The sequence below is a fragment of the Balaenoptera borealis genome, assembly GCF_965194805.1.
Source record: "Balaenoptera borealis genome assembly, chromosome: 11".
Lineage (NCBI taxonomy): Eukaryota > Metazoa > Chordata > Mammalia > Artiodactyla > Balaenopteridae > Balaenoptera > Balaenoptera borealis.
Window position 1 is genome coordinate 49272172 of NC_138868.1, and position 17906 is coordinate 49290077.

Consider the following 17906-nt stretch of genomic DNA (forward strand, 5'->3'; position numbering starts at 1 on the left):
TCCTCTTCCCCTCGTTTCTTAGATCTGTATCCTTGGACAATTTATTTAGCTCTTGCTTGTATGTGACAGTTTCCTAATGTAGAATGAACATAACACCACAACTTCACTGTACAAATGTAAAGATTTAATTAAGAACTTAATGGAAAATAGTTTGCTCAATGTCTGGCAGCTACATTAAAAAAACGCCTGCTATGGTTATGATGATGACGATAATGATGATGATAATGCACTAACCATAAGCCATTAAAAGGTAAGTAGATCGATATTTTCCACAGAAAGATGTCTGACACACAATTGAGTTAAAAAAGTGGGTTACAAAATAACATATATGGGTGTGTGTGTGTGTGTGTGTGTGTGCGTGTGTGTGTATGTGTCTCTCTCTCTCTCAGTGATTCCTTTAAATAACATCCTTATCACATCGATAAACTTTTAACACACAACAAAACTAAGAATCCAGGTAGAACTGTAAAGTATAGGTAAAGAATGGTTATCTCTCTATCTGTCAAAGGTAGGATTTGTATATTTAATGTACATGTGTGTGTATATGTGGGTTGGGGAAGAATGCGGTTTAATCTCCAGGCAGGAAAGGAGATACATGAGTGAAAAAGGAGCCAAATAAGATGAACTGTAGTATAATTTGTATTCCAAGGAAGGTCAGGGATAATTATTCTTTCACACTCTAAATTTTCATATAACTTTGTCAACTTGACTAATTAATTCTCTTTAATACAGAGAGAAAATGAGGAAGAAAAATGGGTAGGAAAAATAAAATAATGGGAACAAAAGTTAGAAGCAAGCAGGGAGGGGAAGCTGAACATAGAGAACAGGAATCCAGAGATGTGGAGAAAAGCAGCAGGAGGAAGGGACTACAGGAAGAGATCTATAAGTCTGGCTGTTTCCCCAAACTAAAAGGACAGGCAATGAATCTTTTATACCTCTGAGGCCCTAATAACATTGTAACCAGTATGGCTTTTCCAGATATCTTCTCTTAATGACTTTGTCTCACGTGCACACAACTGCATACATGGGAATTATTCCTTGTCATACACACACAACAATGCTACATATACCTACTCAATCAGCTTCACAAGCAATATCTCACACAAACACGCAGACATCTACACATCATGGATATACTCACATGAGTATTTTATATTCTTACGTACTCACTCTCATGGCCACCAAATCTGTACCATAACAAAAAGAGTCACAGAGGAGGTACTGAGCCAACTGGATACTGACCAAGGCTGGGTCATATGGGAAGCCACCATGCCTGACTTGTATGGGAAGAAGATTGGAGTATGGGGTATACAAGTGATGGCACCAGCAGTGGAGGTTAGTATCCTCCTCTGGACTAGAAGGACAGCACTGAATGTAGCTGGACCCACTCTTCTCCATCTGCTCTAACTCATCAAGGGGATTGGAGGCAGCAGTGCCAGCATTCCTGGAACAGTTTACCATACAGTCTGGGTTCCTTCACATCCCCTAGACCCAAAGCATGTTCACAGGCAAGAAGCTCTTGAAGGCATTCCTCAAAGCAAGATTCCTAGTATCCTTCCAGCTCTCTGCCTGTTCAAGGGGAGATGGTGGAACAAAGGCACGCTGGGGGAAACAGTGAAGACCAAAGGGCTGACAGCAGAGGGTAGGGGAGAATCAGGCAGAGCTGCTTTTCAACAGCAAGAGGAAAATAATGTGACCTCTCTGGAAACAGCCTCATTGATGAAGGAGAAAAGTCTGGAAGAGGATTTGGGGGCTGGGATTCTGGAGAAGAGTGGAAATAGAATTGTCTCTGGGAGTCTAGAAAGGAAAAAGTCAATGGATAAGAGCGTGAATGACAAAGTTCATCTTTCCCAACACGATGCTCACCTCTCAACCCTCAATCAGTGTTGCAAAATCCTATAGACGGAGGTCCATCACAAACTTTCTCACTCTCACCAGAGGGCAGAGATAAAGCTGAGGAGTCACTGGTGAAGGAACTGAGGATCAAGTGCCAGAGGGAGTGATTTCTATAGCCTGCATATCTACTCTAAAGGACATCACCAATTGTGGATAGGCTTCTAAGCACTGTCTCCCAAGGTCTACACTAGATTCATTCTATGAGTTCGACTCCATCCCAAGCCTTTCTGCCCTAATTAATTCAAAGTACAAACTCCAATTCTCTTAGGTCCCAGTTCTGAACAGAGGATTTTCCTTCCAGGGAATATTTAAAGGTGAGGTCCTGAGACTCATGTAAACAGGGCATTCCCTGGAGCTTCAAGATCCCTCAACTTATCTTTCCATCCTCTGAGACACCTTAGGGCACTTTGTTGTATTTGAAATCACAGACTAAAGCCTTCAAATCATAATCACCTCTCTTAAACTTTATACCACTGTCATTCAAATGATGTCAGCAGATACAGTCTCAGAGGTTCATAAGTCATCAAAACTTGTGTTTTCATTTATATGATAATTAAATAGAAATGAAAATGAACAGATATTGTATTATGCAGATGCCAACTTTCTCACTGAGTTATGCAACTTGGCTGAAGGGCTTGCATTTCGTTTCAATTTATGGTTGTTTTAGTGCCATGTGATCACCTTAAGTGGTGGAGTTTAATTTGGTTAGTGCTGTCCTAATAACAACATGACAACAGGGTGTGCTGTTATATTAAAGTTGTATACTTTTTACTGAACATAAAGTCAAAGCTTTTCTTTTGTGGAGATAATTTACAGTCAAAAGACAGTTTTGTAGAATGAAACTTTAGTTTTGTTTCACTGATGGTTAAGATTTATATTCAGGAGCTCCAGCTGAAGCTGGGGACAGGATTGTCAAAAAGATTATGGCACACCACCCAGAGTTATCCCTTGGTTTCCTAGCTCTTTCAAAGTAGGTTATTTTGTCCAAGAAAAACCATCAGTTCGGCAAGGTACTTTTGCTCTTTTTCTTTTATCTTAGTGACTGTTTTTGTTTTTGTTTTTTCAGGGAAGAGACAACAGGAAGAGTTGTACATCCAAAGAACTAAAAAAAAAAAAACTACACCATCATGGGATGGGGAAGGTGTCGCAAGAAGGAAATATGACTCAAATGTTTTTGTCGATAATAAAGAGAAATTAAATTGCATAACTTTAAAGGTGAATTCAATCTATTGTTTTATTACTAGAAGTGTGATATTCAAATAAAGAAGATAAGTCTTTTGATCTACTACATCCTTGCCAGATGACACTAGAAATGAATATACCATCTTATAAAGTATTGTTTTGCAACACTGAAAACATTCCAACTAAACAACACAATCATTGTCTAACAACCTTGTAAAGGGGATTCTTGAAATGGTTGGTAGTGTTTGCGGGCAATTCCTAAGCCCTCCAATTCTGAATTATATAATTTTATAGGCTATACACACCTATATTTAGTGTGTAGTGACTTCATACTGAAAAAGAGAGACAAACTATGAGACAGACAAATCAGACACAGGTGACAGAATTCCTCCTTCCGGGACTCTCTGATGACCAACACACCCAGCAGCTGCTTTTCATCTTATTCCTGGGTGTCTACCTGGTCACTGTGCTTGGAAATCTACTTCTCATGTTCCTCATTCAGGTTGACTCCCAGCTTCACACACCCATATATTTTTTTCTCTGCAATTTATCTCTGGCTGACCTCTGTTTCTCTACCAACATCGTTCCTCAGGCCCTAGAGCCCTGCTATCCAGAAAGAAAGTGATTTCATTCACACGTTGTGCAGCTCAGCTTCTACTCTTCCTCATTTTTGGGTGTACACAGTGTGCCCACTTGGCGGTGATGTCCTATGATCGGTATGTGGCTATCTGCAACACTTGGCATTACCCTAGCATCATGACTTGGAGGGTGTATGTCCAGCTGGCTGTAGGATCATGGACCAGTGGCATTCTGGTGTCTGTGGTGGATAGCACCTTCACACTAAGGCTACCCTACCGAGGCAGCAATAATATTGCTCATTTCTTTTGTGAGGTCCCTGCACTGTTGATCCTGGCATCCACAGACACCCGCACTTCAGAGATGGCCATTTTCTTCATGGGGATTGTGATTCTCCTCATACCTGTTTCTCTAATTCTGGTATCCTATGGCCACATCATAGTGACTGTGGTCAGGATGAAGTCAGCTGCGGGGAGGCTCAAGGCATTCTCTACCTGTGGCTCCCACCTCATGGTGGCCATCTTTTTTTATGGGTCAGCAATTGTCACCTACATGACACCAAAGGCTTCCAAAGAACAGGAAAAGCTGGTTTCTGTGTTCTATGCAGTGGTGACCCCCATGCTTAATCCCCTCATCTACAGCCTGAGGAACAAGGATGTGAAGGGAACTCTGTGAAAAGTAGCCACAAGGAATTTCCCTTGCAGACTTGGAATTTTCCACTGACAGTGAGACCTTCCTGGCTGCCTACTTGTAAGACTCGTTGAGCTGGTCCCTCAGCAAGACTGGAATATGGTACAGTTTTTATCCTTGGGACCTGTCTGTGGACTCACTCTCCATCCTTTATCCAGCACTACCTTTGTAGAAGAAGAAGGAGAGTCTGCTTCCTTCTGGTCAGTCTTTTAGTACCAGGGGATTTAAAAAAATCCCTTGAGAAACACTCCCATTTTATAAACCTGGGAACCTGTAAAATCTATCTTTTTAAAATAATACTATATATTACTATCTATCTATTCCAGATCCTACTCCAACTCCTTTATCTTTTGGTATTTCTGAATCCCTTTGCATCATCAAATAACCAATAAATTGACAAACAGTACTTAGTCACTTACTATGAGCTAGGTGTTACATGTATGTGTATGTGTACATGCAACTGCATGTGTGTTTGAGGTGGAGGGTGAAGAGCATGGGTATGGTGAAGCAGAATACATGAGCTCTGCTGTCCTTCTTCTCACACTGTTATTAGAGACATGAGCATCCATTGGGGCACATCTTTACAATGGTAAACACAGGGATTTGGAAACCAACAAGAAATAGTGACATCTAAGGGGTGGAAGAGTGAGAAGCTATTACCAATCCTAGGCCTAAAGGAGCAAAAGGAGGCAATTGGAACTTGGAGAGGGTAGCTGTATATAAATGACCAGCAGACAAGAGCTGTGGACTTAGGTATATGGAGGTGAGGACGCCTCATGAGCTTAAATATTTCAAGCTCATTCTCTACCTTCCAATTTCCTGTTACTGTATTAAAAAAAAAAAATCCAGGATAATCTCCCCATCTGTAGAGCCTTAATTTAAACATGTCTACAAAGTCCTTTTTACCACGCAAGGTAAAATACTTACAGGTTCTGGGGACTAAGATGTGGACATCTTTGGGGGGCCATTAGTCTGCCTACCATACCAAGGTCAAGTAAAATAAATGCAAAAGCGAAAAGCTTGCTAAACATTTTATAATAGTGCCAATCTGCCTAGTTGTGTGATTGCCACCATGCAAATAGAACCGCTGATCTGCTTTTTCATTTGCAAATTCCTATGGGGATTTCAGAATGTGCTGCCCTTCTGGAGCCCTTGCTACGCGAGAGCTGAAGGATACCCTGTGTGGGAGATCGAACTGGTCCTGGTACCTCCCTGGCACACAGAGGGAGAGCTGTTTGTAGAGCTTGAGGAGAGGACATGTCTATGGAGTAAATGCTAGTTTACGCTGTTAACTGTCAATAAATTCTTATGAATAGTTTACACAAAGCTATGGTGCCCGTGTCCCAAGTCTGCTCTTTGCCAAGAATCCAGAACCAGACTATGTTCCCTGACAAAATCAAAAGAGGGGCTGTTAAATTGGTTGAGGGATATGTAAGTTTAAAAAGGAGAGTTGATTTCATCCAATCACAATAACATTACCAAAAAATCTAGAAAACAAAAAATCTTTGGGTTATTCACAGCAGTTTCCCATCATTTATCCACTTATACTTAACTTGGAATTCCTTTACACCCTTTCTGTCAAGTAACTCTCATATCCAAGGTGTATAATTTGAGATTGAGGTAGTCATCAATGCGAAGTAGTCTTTCTCCAGATGAGGCACAGACCAATTATGGTAGCAGAAAAAGTCCTCAATTGATAGCCCTCTAAACATGTGTACCTTACAAGACAGTGGAGGATTTAAAGTATCTTTTTATTTTCTTTCTTTCTCATTAGAATATAAATTCCACGAGGCAAGAAATTAGTCTGTTTTATTCACCCATGTGTCTTCAGGGTCTAAATAAGCTCTGACACATGCTGAACGCTGCATAAAAATTTGTTGAAATTTTGAATTTGAGTTTTGAAATTTTTGAAAATTTGAAAGTTTGAGTTTAAACTCAAAATTTGTTTAAAAAATGAGCGAAAGAATGAAACAAACTCTACTATTTATTATCATTACTTTATCTCATAAACAAAAAGATCTTTGAGCTACCAGTAGAGTTTTTGGACATATAGAAGAAAGCAAAGCAGAAAATTATAAAATGACACGGATGAAGAAGTACAAGAAAAGTTAAAACAAATTAAAAAATGGTAAATTGTAGTGAAACTGTCAACCTTCGATAGGCTGCTAATTTGTGTAAACTAGTAGCATCCTCAGAGACATTGGTACCCCAGTCCCAGAGAATACTGGGCTTACTGAAGTTCATTCATCGCTCATGTTCTTTCATTCCCAGTGGAAAGTCCAAAATCCCAGTGGGTATACTGTGGCTCCTGGAAAGAGTAGAGACAAAAGACTTATTTGAGGAACGTGCTTTTCTTTCCTTTGTCCTTGCATTCTACCCCCTCAGTTTCCATCTAAGTCAGTCATAGTTTCTGAGGGTCCTGGGTCCCGTGGATGGTCCACCTCAGTGCAGTCTTTACTTCACTATTCCTTAAGCTGTAGATGATGGGGTTCAACATGGGAGTCACCACCCTGTAGGACAGTGACAGCAGCTTCTTGCTCACAGGAGAGGTGCTGGACTGGAGTCTGAAGTATGTGAGGATGGCAGTGCTGTAGAAGAGGGAGACAACCAGGAAGTGGGAGGAACAGGTGGAGAAGCCTTTGCACTTCCTCTTGGCTGAGGGCATCCTGAAGATAGTGGAGAGGATGCAGACATAGGACCCCAGGATCAACAAGAAAGGGAAGAAGATGAATAGGACAGTGGCTGTCAGAGCCTCCGATTCAAACAGAGAGGTATATTAGCACAGCCCAGTGCAATGACAGGGAGGTTGTCACAGAAAAATTGGTTCACCTTGTTGGGGCCAGAAAAAAGGAAGCTAAAAATTCATGTGGTTTGCACAGTAGCCAATGGAAATCCTGAGAACTAGGAGGCAGCTGCCAGTTGGGCACAGGCCCTGTGACCCATGATGACTGGGTAGCGCAAAGGGTCACAGATGGCTACATAGTGGTCATATGTCATTGTGGCCAGGAGGCAGCACTCAGCAGCTCCAAAGAAGAAGAAGAAGTACATCTGGGTAGCACAGCCAAGGAAGGAGATGGTTGTGTCTTGGATGATCACGGTCCCCAGCACCTTGGGCAGAAAAACCAAGTTGAAACCTATCTCTAGGAAAGACAAGTTCCTGATGAAGAAGTACATAGGACTTTGGAGGGCAGAGTCCTCTGTAGTGACCAGGATTATGAGGACATTTCCCATTAGGGTAACCAGGTAAATGATCAGAAATAGGAGAAACAACAGAGCTTGTAGCTCAGAGGACAGGGCTGAGAAGCCCACAAGAAGAAACTCATTGACAATTATCCAGTTTCCCCATGTTATTTTTCTGCCCAGGATTTCATTGGGCATCCACACTCCAGGAAGGTGGACGTCCCCGTATGTTATTTAGGCCTCTATTACACCCTTAGAAAGGGAAACTCCTGTGGCCTCATTCTTCAACCTCTTGTTATAGTTGTTGAAGGTCAAACAGCTGTACTTTCCAAAATGTAAAAAACAAGTCTGACTAAGGGATTCACAATTTTTTTTGAAGAATACTAACTTTTTTTCAGACTGAACTCAGGCACACCGTATATATCTATAATGTCTCAACTTTTCTTTGCTTGACAGAGGATGTTCAAAGTCACAGCTTCACTTTTGTCCTCCTATTCTATCTCTCTTCAGCAGTCAGTGGTGCTAAAAAGAAGCCAGGCCAACCATTTCTGAAGGGAGGGGTCTTAATGCACAGAAGGGTGGTGAGGTGAGCCAGGGCATGTTTTCTGCAAAACGAAAGGGTGGGAAGGAGAAAGTCAAGGAAAGTGAACCAACAACTACCAGTGATCCCTGAGGAGAAGACCTGAATGTGTCCTAATCGGGAGCAGCTCATACTTGGGAAGAGTTCAGCATATTAGAGACATCTTCATTTCTAAACTCAAACAATTGTAGTTTAAGCAAGAAGATGCATAATATAGAAGTTGCGGTTTATCTTGATCACTGGGCTAAATATTCTCCACGTGGCTATATGTGATCAGACAAAGGGAACACAGACTCAAGATACTGTCAGACAATAGAGAGAATCCAGCTGTGTTCTGTATACACCCTTTCATTAGCTTCCACTGGTTGACTTATGTCTTGACTCTCAAGAAATATGAAACAAATTTTACATATAAATAAAGACCAACTCAAATATTCAAGCTTGACTAATACTATTAAATCCTGTGAAAAAGAATCAGAAGGTTTCACCACTGCATCAATAACTAAGCTTCAAAATTGGGACTCTGAAAATTTTTCTGATGACTATAAACTTAAATGAAGGAATAAATCTAAATCACGTAATATGGTGACTGGCTTATAATACATGCTTAATGAATGTTAAACATTACAATTATTATGATATGAAGCTAAATCTACCTTCCAATATCTACTTCTTATCTAACCCATTGCCCAAACTCGCTGTAGCCCTTTCTTTTCAATCCCTAAGAGAAAAAAAATAATTTATTCAATAAATATTGATTATCTTTTGTGTGCCGGACACTGCTCTAGATACTGAAGATAATATGTTAGTAAATAAAACAAACAAAAATCTCTGCCTTCATACAACTCACCTTCTAATAGGGAAGACAGATTAATAACAAATTATGTAAATAGAATATATAGTATGTTAGATGGTGACAAGAATAACGGAGAAGAATAAAGCAGTAGAGAAGATAGGATTTAGGGTGTGGGGAGTGTCATAGAAGGTTTCACTGAGATGGTTTTTAAGTAAATCCTGAGCAGGTGCAAGACATGAAGTCAAGGTGGTGAAGGAAAGAGGAAGGTAAAGAGTAAAAATAGCGAGAAAGATTTATTTAAAAATTTTTGCTGATTCCTATTCATTTTAGAAACCTCAAGCTGGCCATCACTTCTTTTATGAAAACTTTTTTTGATACCTTATTTATTTTTATAGTAAGAATGAACATTTATTGAGCACCAAGTAAGTACCAGACAGTACTCTGAGCATTTTGCAAGTGTTATGGTTGTCTCACAACTACCGGAAGATGTAGGGACTATTATTAGTTTCACTTTACAGCCAAGGAATCTGAGGCACAGAGAAGTGGAGTAATTTTCCCAAAGTTAGGCGGTCAGCAAATGGCATCAGGATATGCATCCTGGTCAGTCTGACTCCAAGCCATGGATTTGCCTGTCAGGTGGCACTTTCACCCACTCTCTAAGGATGGGAATGAATCTAAGCTCACAGGTGAGACTAAGGTGGAGCGTTTGGCATAGGATGGAAGCAAAGGAGAAAAAAGTAAGACAATTTCTAGAAGGACAGAGCATTTCTAGGTATTAGCACCACTGGAGACCTGAAATACTTTTACAGTCCTTATCTTAGAATAATCATGAATACATGTCTTCATCTCATATTCTAGGTGGTATACTCCTTGAGAGAAGAGATTGTGTTAATCAACTTTTTATCCCAACGCCTTGCAAGGTAGATGCCCAGTAAATTGTTATTGAATGAAGAATGAAGAAGATATGGAAAATAATCAGGGAAATATCTATATAGGCAGAGTGTAGGCATAGTGAGCCACATTCATAAGGAATTTAGACACAAAAGACTACATACATCAACAATACAGCCTTAGATTTAAAGAGTGATAAGAGTCATAAATTATGCTCCTCATCTTCTTCCTCCCTAACCTCCTTGCTTTTATCTACCTCATTTCAGGAAATGATACCACCTGGCTGTGTAACCCAGGAACTGGGATAAAAATCCTTTAATTCATCCCCCAAATTTGGTTATTTTTCTTCCTAAACACTGATTCAGTATCACCTTCTCCATCCCTATCACCACAGCTTTCGGTTCTGGTTCTTATTTTCTTTGGCCTGGAATACTGTAGGAACCCGATTCCAGCTCATTCTCTTCAAACCATCCTTCACTTGTACGTGACCTGACAGCAACTCGGATAGGGTTATTTACCTGCTCACTGTCTTTCAATCACTCCCTACTGTTCCTGGAATAAGTACAACCCTTGACAAGGTCTTTTTCCCTGATTTCTGCTTATTTTTCCAGTTTGAAATCCCCTACAGAGCTGATGCTCTGATCACACCAAAATACTTTCTGTTCTGTGCACACATCATGTTCTCTCACCCCTCCTTGCCTTTGTGCATGTGGTTCTCTATCCTCGGAAACATCTTCCTGCAATTATGTATAATTTTTCTGCTCATCTCTCATCAGAAAAATCATTTTCTTTGTGAAGTTTCCTTGTCCTCCCTTGGCCAAATCAAGGGATTATTCTTTTACTCTCTTTTAACACTTTGTGTAAACTGCTATTAGAGCATTTTTATAATTGTGTATGTGTGCATCTATTTATGTTATATAATTATTAACATCATGAGTACAAATGTATTCATTCATCATTGTATCTTTTGCACACAGCAGAGTGCTTAACTCTAGGTGCTTAGTAATTAATGTAGCCTAAGGTTTAACTTTTTTCAAAGCAGTTTGATGATACTATTGGATCTCTAGTTGAGCCAACAGTCATATAAGATGAGTGTGTGTGTGTGTGTGTTTTATAGGTTTTATCTTCCAAGGTATATATATTTTGTTTAATTTTTTTGCTATGTGCTGAAAAGACATTTTTAAAGCTTTACTCCATTATAACAGCTTTGCATCACTCAGCGTGCCATAAATGTCCAATTCCTTCAAATATTTAATCAAAATATTTCTTAGGACAGAGCCAAATCTTAGGGGCACATCACTTAAGCTATATTCCCAAACAGTTTGACACCAGTTTTTAATCTCTACTCTTTGGGCAAATAGCAAAGCTATCTCTTTTTTTCTATCAGCAACTTTAAATCATTTCAGACATGTGTTGGGTATAAATAAACACAGCTATGGGGGCTTCCCTGGTGGCGCAGTGGTTGAGAGTCTGCCTGCCGATGCAGGGAACACAGGTTCGAGCCCTGGTCCGGGAAGATCCCACATGCTGCGGAGCAACTAAGCCCATGCGCCACAACTACTGAGCCTGCGCGTCTGGAGCCTGTGCTCCGCAACGGGAGAGGCCACGACAGTGAGAGGCCCGTGCACCGCGATGAAGAGTGGCCCCCGCTCGCCGCAACTGGAGAAAGCCCTCGCACAGAAACGAAGACCCAAAGCAGCCAAAAATAAATAAATAAATTAATTTTTAAAAAAATTCTATAAAAAATAAATAAATAAACACAGTTATAGGTACTGTCATCTGCAACATATCTCTTTAACATAGTAACAAAGGTCTCATGAAAGAGTTCATCAAATGCCTTAGTGAAACGCAGATAAACCATATTAATATTCATTCTTTAACCCAAAATCTAATGTCAACTTCCTAATAAAACCTTTTCTGACCATTCCTATCCCCAACTGGATATAATTAATTACTCTCTCCCTTGTGTTCCTCCAGGATTTTAAAATTCTCTTATAGCAAAGATCAATAAAACTAAAAGCTGGTTCTTTGAGAAGATAAACAAAATTGATAAACCATTAGCCAGACTTATCAAGAAAAAAAGGGAGAAGACCCAAATCAATAGAACTGGAAAATGAAAAAGGAGAAGTAACAACTGACACTGCAGAAATACAAAGGATCATGAGAGATTACTACAAGCAACTATATGCCAATAAAATGGACAACCTGGAAGAAATGGACAAATTCTTAGAAATGCACAACCTTCCAAGAATGAACCAGGAAGAAATAGAAAATATGAACAGACCAATCACAAGCACTGAAATTGAAACTGTGATTTAAAATCTTCCAACAAACAAAAGCCGAGGATCAGATGGCTTCACAGGCGAATTCTATCAAACATTTAGAGAAGAGCTAATACTTATCCTTCTCAAACTCTTCCAAAATACAGCAGAGGGAGGAACACTCCCAAACTCATACTATGAGGCCACCATCACTCTGATACCAAAGATGTCACAAAGAAAGAAAACTATAGGCCAATATCACTGATGAACATAGAAGCAAAAATCCTCAACAAAATACTAGCAAACAGAATCCAACAGCACATTAAAAGGATCATACACCATGATCAAGTGGGGCTTATCCCAGGAATGCAAGGATTCTTCAATATATGCAAATCAATCAACGTGATACACCATATTAACAAATCGAAGGAGAAAAACCATATGATCATCTCAATAGATGCAGAGAAAGCTTCTGACAAAATTCAACACCCATTTATGATAAAAACTCTGCAGAAAGTAGGCATAGAGGGAACGTACCTCAACATAAAAAAGGCCATATATGACAAACCCACAGCTAACATCATCCTCAATGGTGAAAAACTGAAACTATTTCCACTAAGATCAGGAACAAGACAAGGTTGCTCACTCTCACCACTATTATTCAACATAGTTTTGGAAGTTTTAGCCAGAGCAATCAGAGAAGAAAAAGAAATAAAAGGAATACAAATAGGAAAAGAAGAAGTAAAGCTGTCACTGCTTGCAGATGACATGATACTATACTTAGAGAATCCTAAAGATGCTACCAGAGCTAATCAATGAATTTGGTAAAGTAGCAGGATACAAAATTAATGCACAGAAATCTCTTGCATTCCTATACACTAATGATGAAAAATCTGAAAGTGAAATTAAGAAAACACTCCCATTTACCATTGCAACAAAAAGAATAAAATATCTAGGAATAAACCTACCTAAGGAGACAAAAGACCTGTATGCAGAAAATTATAAGACACTGATGAAAGAAATTAAAGATGATACAAATAGATGGAGAGATATACCATGTTCTTGGATTGGAAGAATCAACATTGTGAAAATGACTCTACTACCCAAAGCAATCTACAGATTCAATGCAATCCCTATCAAACTACCACTGGCATTTTTCAGAGAACTAGAACAAAAAATTTCACAATTCGTATGGAAACACAAAAGACCCTGAAGAGCCAAAGCAACCTTGAGAAAGAAAAACGGAGCTCAGGCTCCCTGACTTCAGACTATACTACAAAGCTACAGTCATCAAGACAGTATGGTACTGGCACAGAAACAGAAATATAGATCAATGGAGCAGGATAGAAAGCCCAGAGATAAACCCACGCACATATGGTCACCTTATCTTTGATAAAGGAGGCAAGAATATACAGTGGAGGAAAGACAGCCTCTTCAATAAGTGGTGCTGGGAAAACTGGACAGCTCCATGTAAAAGAATGAAATTAGAACACTCCTTAACACCATACACAAAAATAAACTCAAAATGGATTAAAGACCTAAGGTGTCTGTAAGGCCAGACACCATCAAACTCTTAGAGGAAAACATAGGCAGAACACTCTATGACATAAATCACAGCAAGATCCTTTATGACCCACCTCCTAGAGAAATGGAAGTAAAAACAAAAATAAACAAATGGGACCTAATGAAACTTAAAAGCTTTTGCACAGCAAAGGAAACCATAAACAAGACGAAAAGACAACTCTCAGAATGGGAGAAAATATTTGCAAATGAAGCAACTGACAAAGGATTAATCTCCAAAACATACAAGCAACTCATGCAGCTCAATATCAAAAAAACAAACAACCCAATCCAAAAATGGGCAGAAGACCTAAATAGACATTTCTCCAAAGAAGATATACAGATTGCCAACAGACACATGAAAGAATGCTCAACATCATTAATCATTAGAGAAATGCAAATCAAAACTACAATGAGATATCATCTCACACCGGTCAGAATGACCATCATCAAAAAATCTACAAACAATAAATGCTGGAGAGGGTGTGGAGAAAAGGGAAGCCTCTTGCACTGTTGGTGGGAATGTAACTTGATACAGCCACTATGGAGAACAGTGTGGAGGTTTCTTAAAAAACTAAAAATAGAACTACCATACGACCCAGCAATCCCACTACTGCGCATAACCCCTGAGAAAACCATAATTCAAAAAGAGTCATGTACCAAAATGTTCATTGCAGCTCTATTTACAATAGCCAGGACATGGAAGCAACCTAAGTGTCCATCAACAGAAGAATGGATACAGAAGATGTGGCACATATATACAATGGAATCTTACTCAGCCATAAAAGGAAACGAAACTGAGTTGTTTGTAGTGAGGTGGATGAACCTAGAAGACAGGAATAAAGATGCAGACCTACTAGAGAATGGACTTGAGGATATGGGGAAGGGGAAGGGTAAGCTGGGACAAAGTGAGAGAGTGGCATGGGCATACATACACTACCAAACGTAAAATAGATAGCTAGTGGGAAGCAGCCGCATAGCACAGGGAGATCAGCTCGGTGCTTTGTGACCACCTAGAGGGGTGGGATAGGGAGGGTGGGAGGGAGGGAGATGCAAGAGGTAAGAGATATGGGGAAATATGTATAATATATAATTATATATTATATTATATATAATATATAAGTGAAAGGGGATTCATAACAGGGATATGAAGGAAAAAGCTTTAGGCTTGACTTTTCTGGAAAAAAAATCTCTCTTGTACCTCTTTTATGTATCTCCCCTAGACTTTCAGAACACCTGTACTCTACCATAGGAACTGGTCTAGCTCTAGAATCAACCCCACTCTTGAGTGGTATATTTCTCCACATGCAATCTACCATCAAGTCCTATCAATTTTTCCTGTAAAAGATATTTTGAATTAATTTCTACTAATACCACTCTATTCCAAGTCATCATCATTTCTCAGCTAGATTATCCATTCACTTACTTATCTTGCATACACTATTGAAAAAAAGGGAAATAATTTCATTGTATGTAACTTTTAATTGGGCAAAGCAAATCAGAATAGATTGAGTAAAGTGATAGTCTTCAATATCTAAGTAAATGTCCTGAGATCTTGACATCAGGAGCTCTCTTAGCTGTTTTTAAGAGAATTTTAAAGGTATGCCTGTACCTTAGGCTTCATCCACAGAAAGGGGCACCCCTTGCTCTGTGTAGCTTGTGGCTCCTGGAAAGTGGTACTGACTCCCGTGGCCATATAAGGGCTGCCCCACTGGTTTAGAGCATCACATCCATCTGCATTGTCTCAGCACCAAATACTCTTTTTCTAAATAAACCATCGTTGGCAATTTTATTCTACTGTTTGTGCATGTTGACTATCTACTGTGGCAATCTCCAGCCTCTCTGAGCTGCATGCCTGGACAGTCTATGTTGTCTCTCCATGTACCAGTTATTCTTTCTGTTAATGCTCTGGCTTCAAATTTGCATATATTTTGAGTGATTTGCCTTAACCTTATTTCTCCATAGTATTTTAGTGTGAGTTTTGCAGAACATAAGGTTTCCAGGAATGCCTATGTTGTAGTAAAACAGAAACATTTATGCAGCATTCATTTTCAAAGAGTTACAGGTACATTGGGGGAAGACAAACATGTAAAAATAAGTAGAGGATAGTAGACACAGAATTTAACTTGTGTATTGACAAACTTAGAATAGATGCATGTAGGATGAGCATTTATGCTGCTTGAGGAATTGCAGTAGACCATGAAAGATGAGATGGATTTGGCTAAAATGAAGGTCAAAAGAACCTTTTGAGTAGAGAAAATAGAGTACCAAGACATCACCAACTGCTAATCATCTAACCTATGAACTCAGAAGTCTAAATGAAATGCATGACTTTTCTCTGATTTACTCATGTATTCCCTCTGTATTCTTCAAAATTTATTAAAATTAAAATTTAATTATGTTTCTTTACCTATTATATAAGCAAAATTGCAAATGATTGATGACAAATATTATTGATGTGGCTGTGAGGAAACAAGAACTCTCATAAATTGCTGTTGAGAGTATAAAATGGTACAATCAATTTGGAGGGAAATGTGCCAATATAGCAACACTATATATGTATTTACACTTGGCCCAATAAATCTAATTTCTAGATTTCCATATGTCAGATACACTGGCAAAAGCATTAAAAGGCACATGCATAAAGCTATTCTTTGTAATTGTAAAAGACTCATTAAATAAACTATGGTGTATCTACAAAGCAGAGTACTATGAAGTTATAAAAAGAATGAGGAATCTTTTTGTGGTTAAAGAAGAGCTATGCTGGAGTTAGCTGGATCCATTTTAATCCTTAATGAAAGCAGCATCATGATTGAAATTTATGATAGTACTTCAACAAGGTGTAAGAACCTAAGTTAATGATTAAGAATGATCATTAAACAAATAACCACTGAAACCCCAAATCTAGAGAGAGAGCCTGTGGAAGCTCAGGTCATTCTTCCTGGGATGAATAGAATGAGGAATAAATCATTGTTGGACCTATAAAGGTATAGGTATGGGAATTATTGACCCACTTTCCTATATCCATACAATACATACTAGTGAGCTTGAAAGAACTAACACTCCCTCAAGGACATGAGAACTAAAATAAGGCAGTGAGGAGAGTTATGCATTGGGAGGACTCATAGGGTTTCCTATCTGATGAATGCAGTCAGATTTGCCCAAAGTAAGACAAAGTCACAAGGTGATTTTTGATGGGTTGTGCCCTCTTTTATTATGTGTGTCCCCATGTTAGGATTATAAGCAGTTTCATATTGTTCACAGTGTGAACACAGGAATGTGAATATCTGGAATTACTTGGCCACAGAAGTGTTAAAATGATGATAAGAAAAAGAATGTAAGTCCAGAATGGGCAGGCAGAGGAGGTTTCCAGGTGGTAGTGACAGGTCTAAACTACCTCTGTGTTTTCACTGAGCTTTCCAAAGCTTTCCAATAGTCATTTCAGCAGCTGGGTTTCATCATAATGGAGATAGGCAGAGGCAGAGGAATTCTAAATATCAAACTGATTGTTCCCTATTCGAAAGACTTTAATCTTTTTCTTAATGTCTATGGGATGCAGTCTCTAAGGCCTAGGGCCTTGTAGAATGTTCGGCCAAGGGCATTCTTCACCTCATTATTTCTCAGGCTGTAGATGATGGGGTTCAATATGGGAGTCATAACAGTATAGGACAGTGATAGCACCTTTTTGCTCTCAGGAGAATTATTGGACTTAGGACGGAAATAGATGAGGCTTAAAGATACATAGAAAAGGGAGACAACAAGGAGGTGGGAGGAGCAGGTAGAGAAGGCTTTGTGCTTCCCTTTAGCTGATGGAATCTTGAGGATGGCAGCAATGATGCAAGTGTAGGAACATAGGATCAGCAAGCAGGGTATCATGACGACCAGAATGGTTCCAACAATGGCATAGATCTCAAACAGTGCTGTGTCTGCACAGACCAGCTTCAGCACAGGTGGGCTGTCACAGAAGAAGTGGTTCACCTTGTTGGTGCCACAGAATGGAAAGCTGAAGAGCCACGTGGTCTGCACAGTAGCCATGGGAATGCCTGGAAACCAGGAGGCAATAGCCAGTTTTGCCCGTGTCCAAGGGTTCATGATGACTGGGTAGTGCAAGGGATTGCAGATGGCTACATAGCGGTCATATGCCATTGTGGCCAGGAGGAAACATTCAGAAACCCCAAAGAAGAAGAAGAAATACATTTGAGTGGCACAGCCAAGAAAGGAGATGGTTGTGTCCTGAGCAATCAGAGTCCCCAGCATCTTGGGCACAATGACTAGGTTGAAGCCAATCTCTAAG

At 39.5% G+C, this 17906-nt stretch overlaps 4 protein-coding genes across 6 annotated transcripts in view; 1 reads left to right on the forward strand and 3 right to left on the reverse strand.

The window, feature by feature from the left end:
• OR2D2 (olfactory receptor family 2 subfamily D member 2) overlaps positions 1-4521 on the forward strand; it is a 53084-nt gene extending 48563 nt beyond the window's left edge. The window contains 2 exon segments of the mRNA XM_082341644.1: positions 2963-3674; positions 3677-4521. Of these exon segments, the coding sequence (XP_082197770.1) occupies positions 3431-3674; positions 3677-4329 (897 nt within the window). The 5' untranslated portion in view covers positions 2963-3430 and the 3' untranslated portion in view covers positions 4330-4521.
• The window catches only part of ZNF215 (zinc finger protein 215), a 259348-nt gene that overhangs the window by 56542 nt on the left and 184900 nt on the right, over positions 1-17906 (reverse strand). The window lies entirely within an intron of this gene.
• The window catches only part of OR10A4 (olfactory receptor family 10 subfamily A member 4), a 29459-nt gene continuing 18198 nt past the window's right edge, over positions 6646-17906 (reverse strand). Inside the window, 4 exon segments of the mRNA XM_082341632.1 lie at positions 6646-7117; positions 7120-7206; positions 7210-7245; positions 7249-8129. Of these exon segments, the coding sequence (XP_082197758.1) occupies positions 6746-7117; positions 7120-7206; positions 7210-7245; positions 7249-7722 (969 nt within the window). The 5' untranslated portion in view covers positions 7723-8129 and the 3' untranslated portion in view covers positions 6646-6745.
• OR10A2 (olfactory receptor family 10 subfamily A member 2) lies at positions 14739-17895 on the reverse strand. The gene has a single exon (XM_082341664.1). The coding sequence runs from the start codon at positions 17867-17869 to the stop codon at positions 17159-17161; it is 711 nt and encodes a 236-aa protein (XP_082197790.1). The 5' UTR covers positions 17870-17895; the 3' UTR covers positions 14739-17158.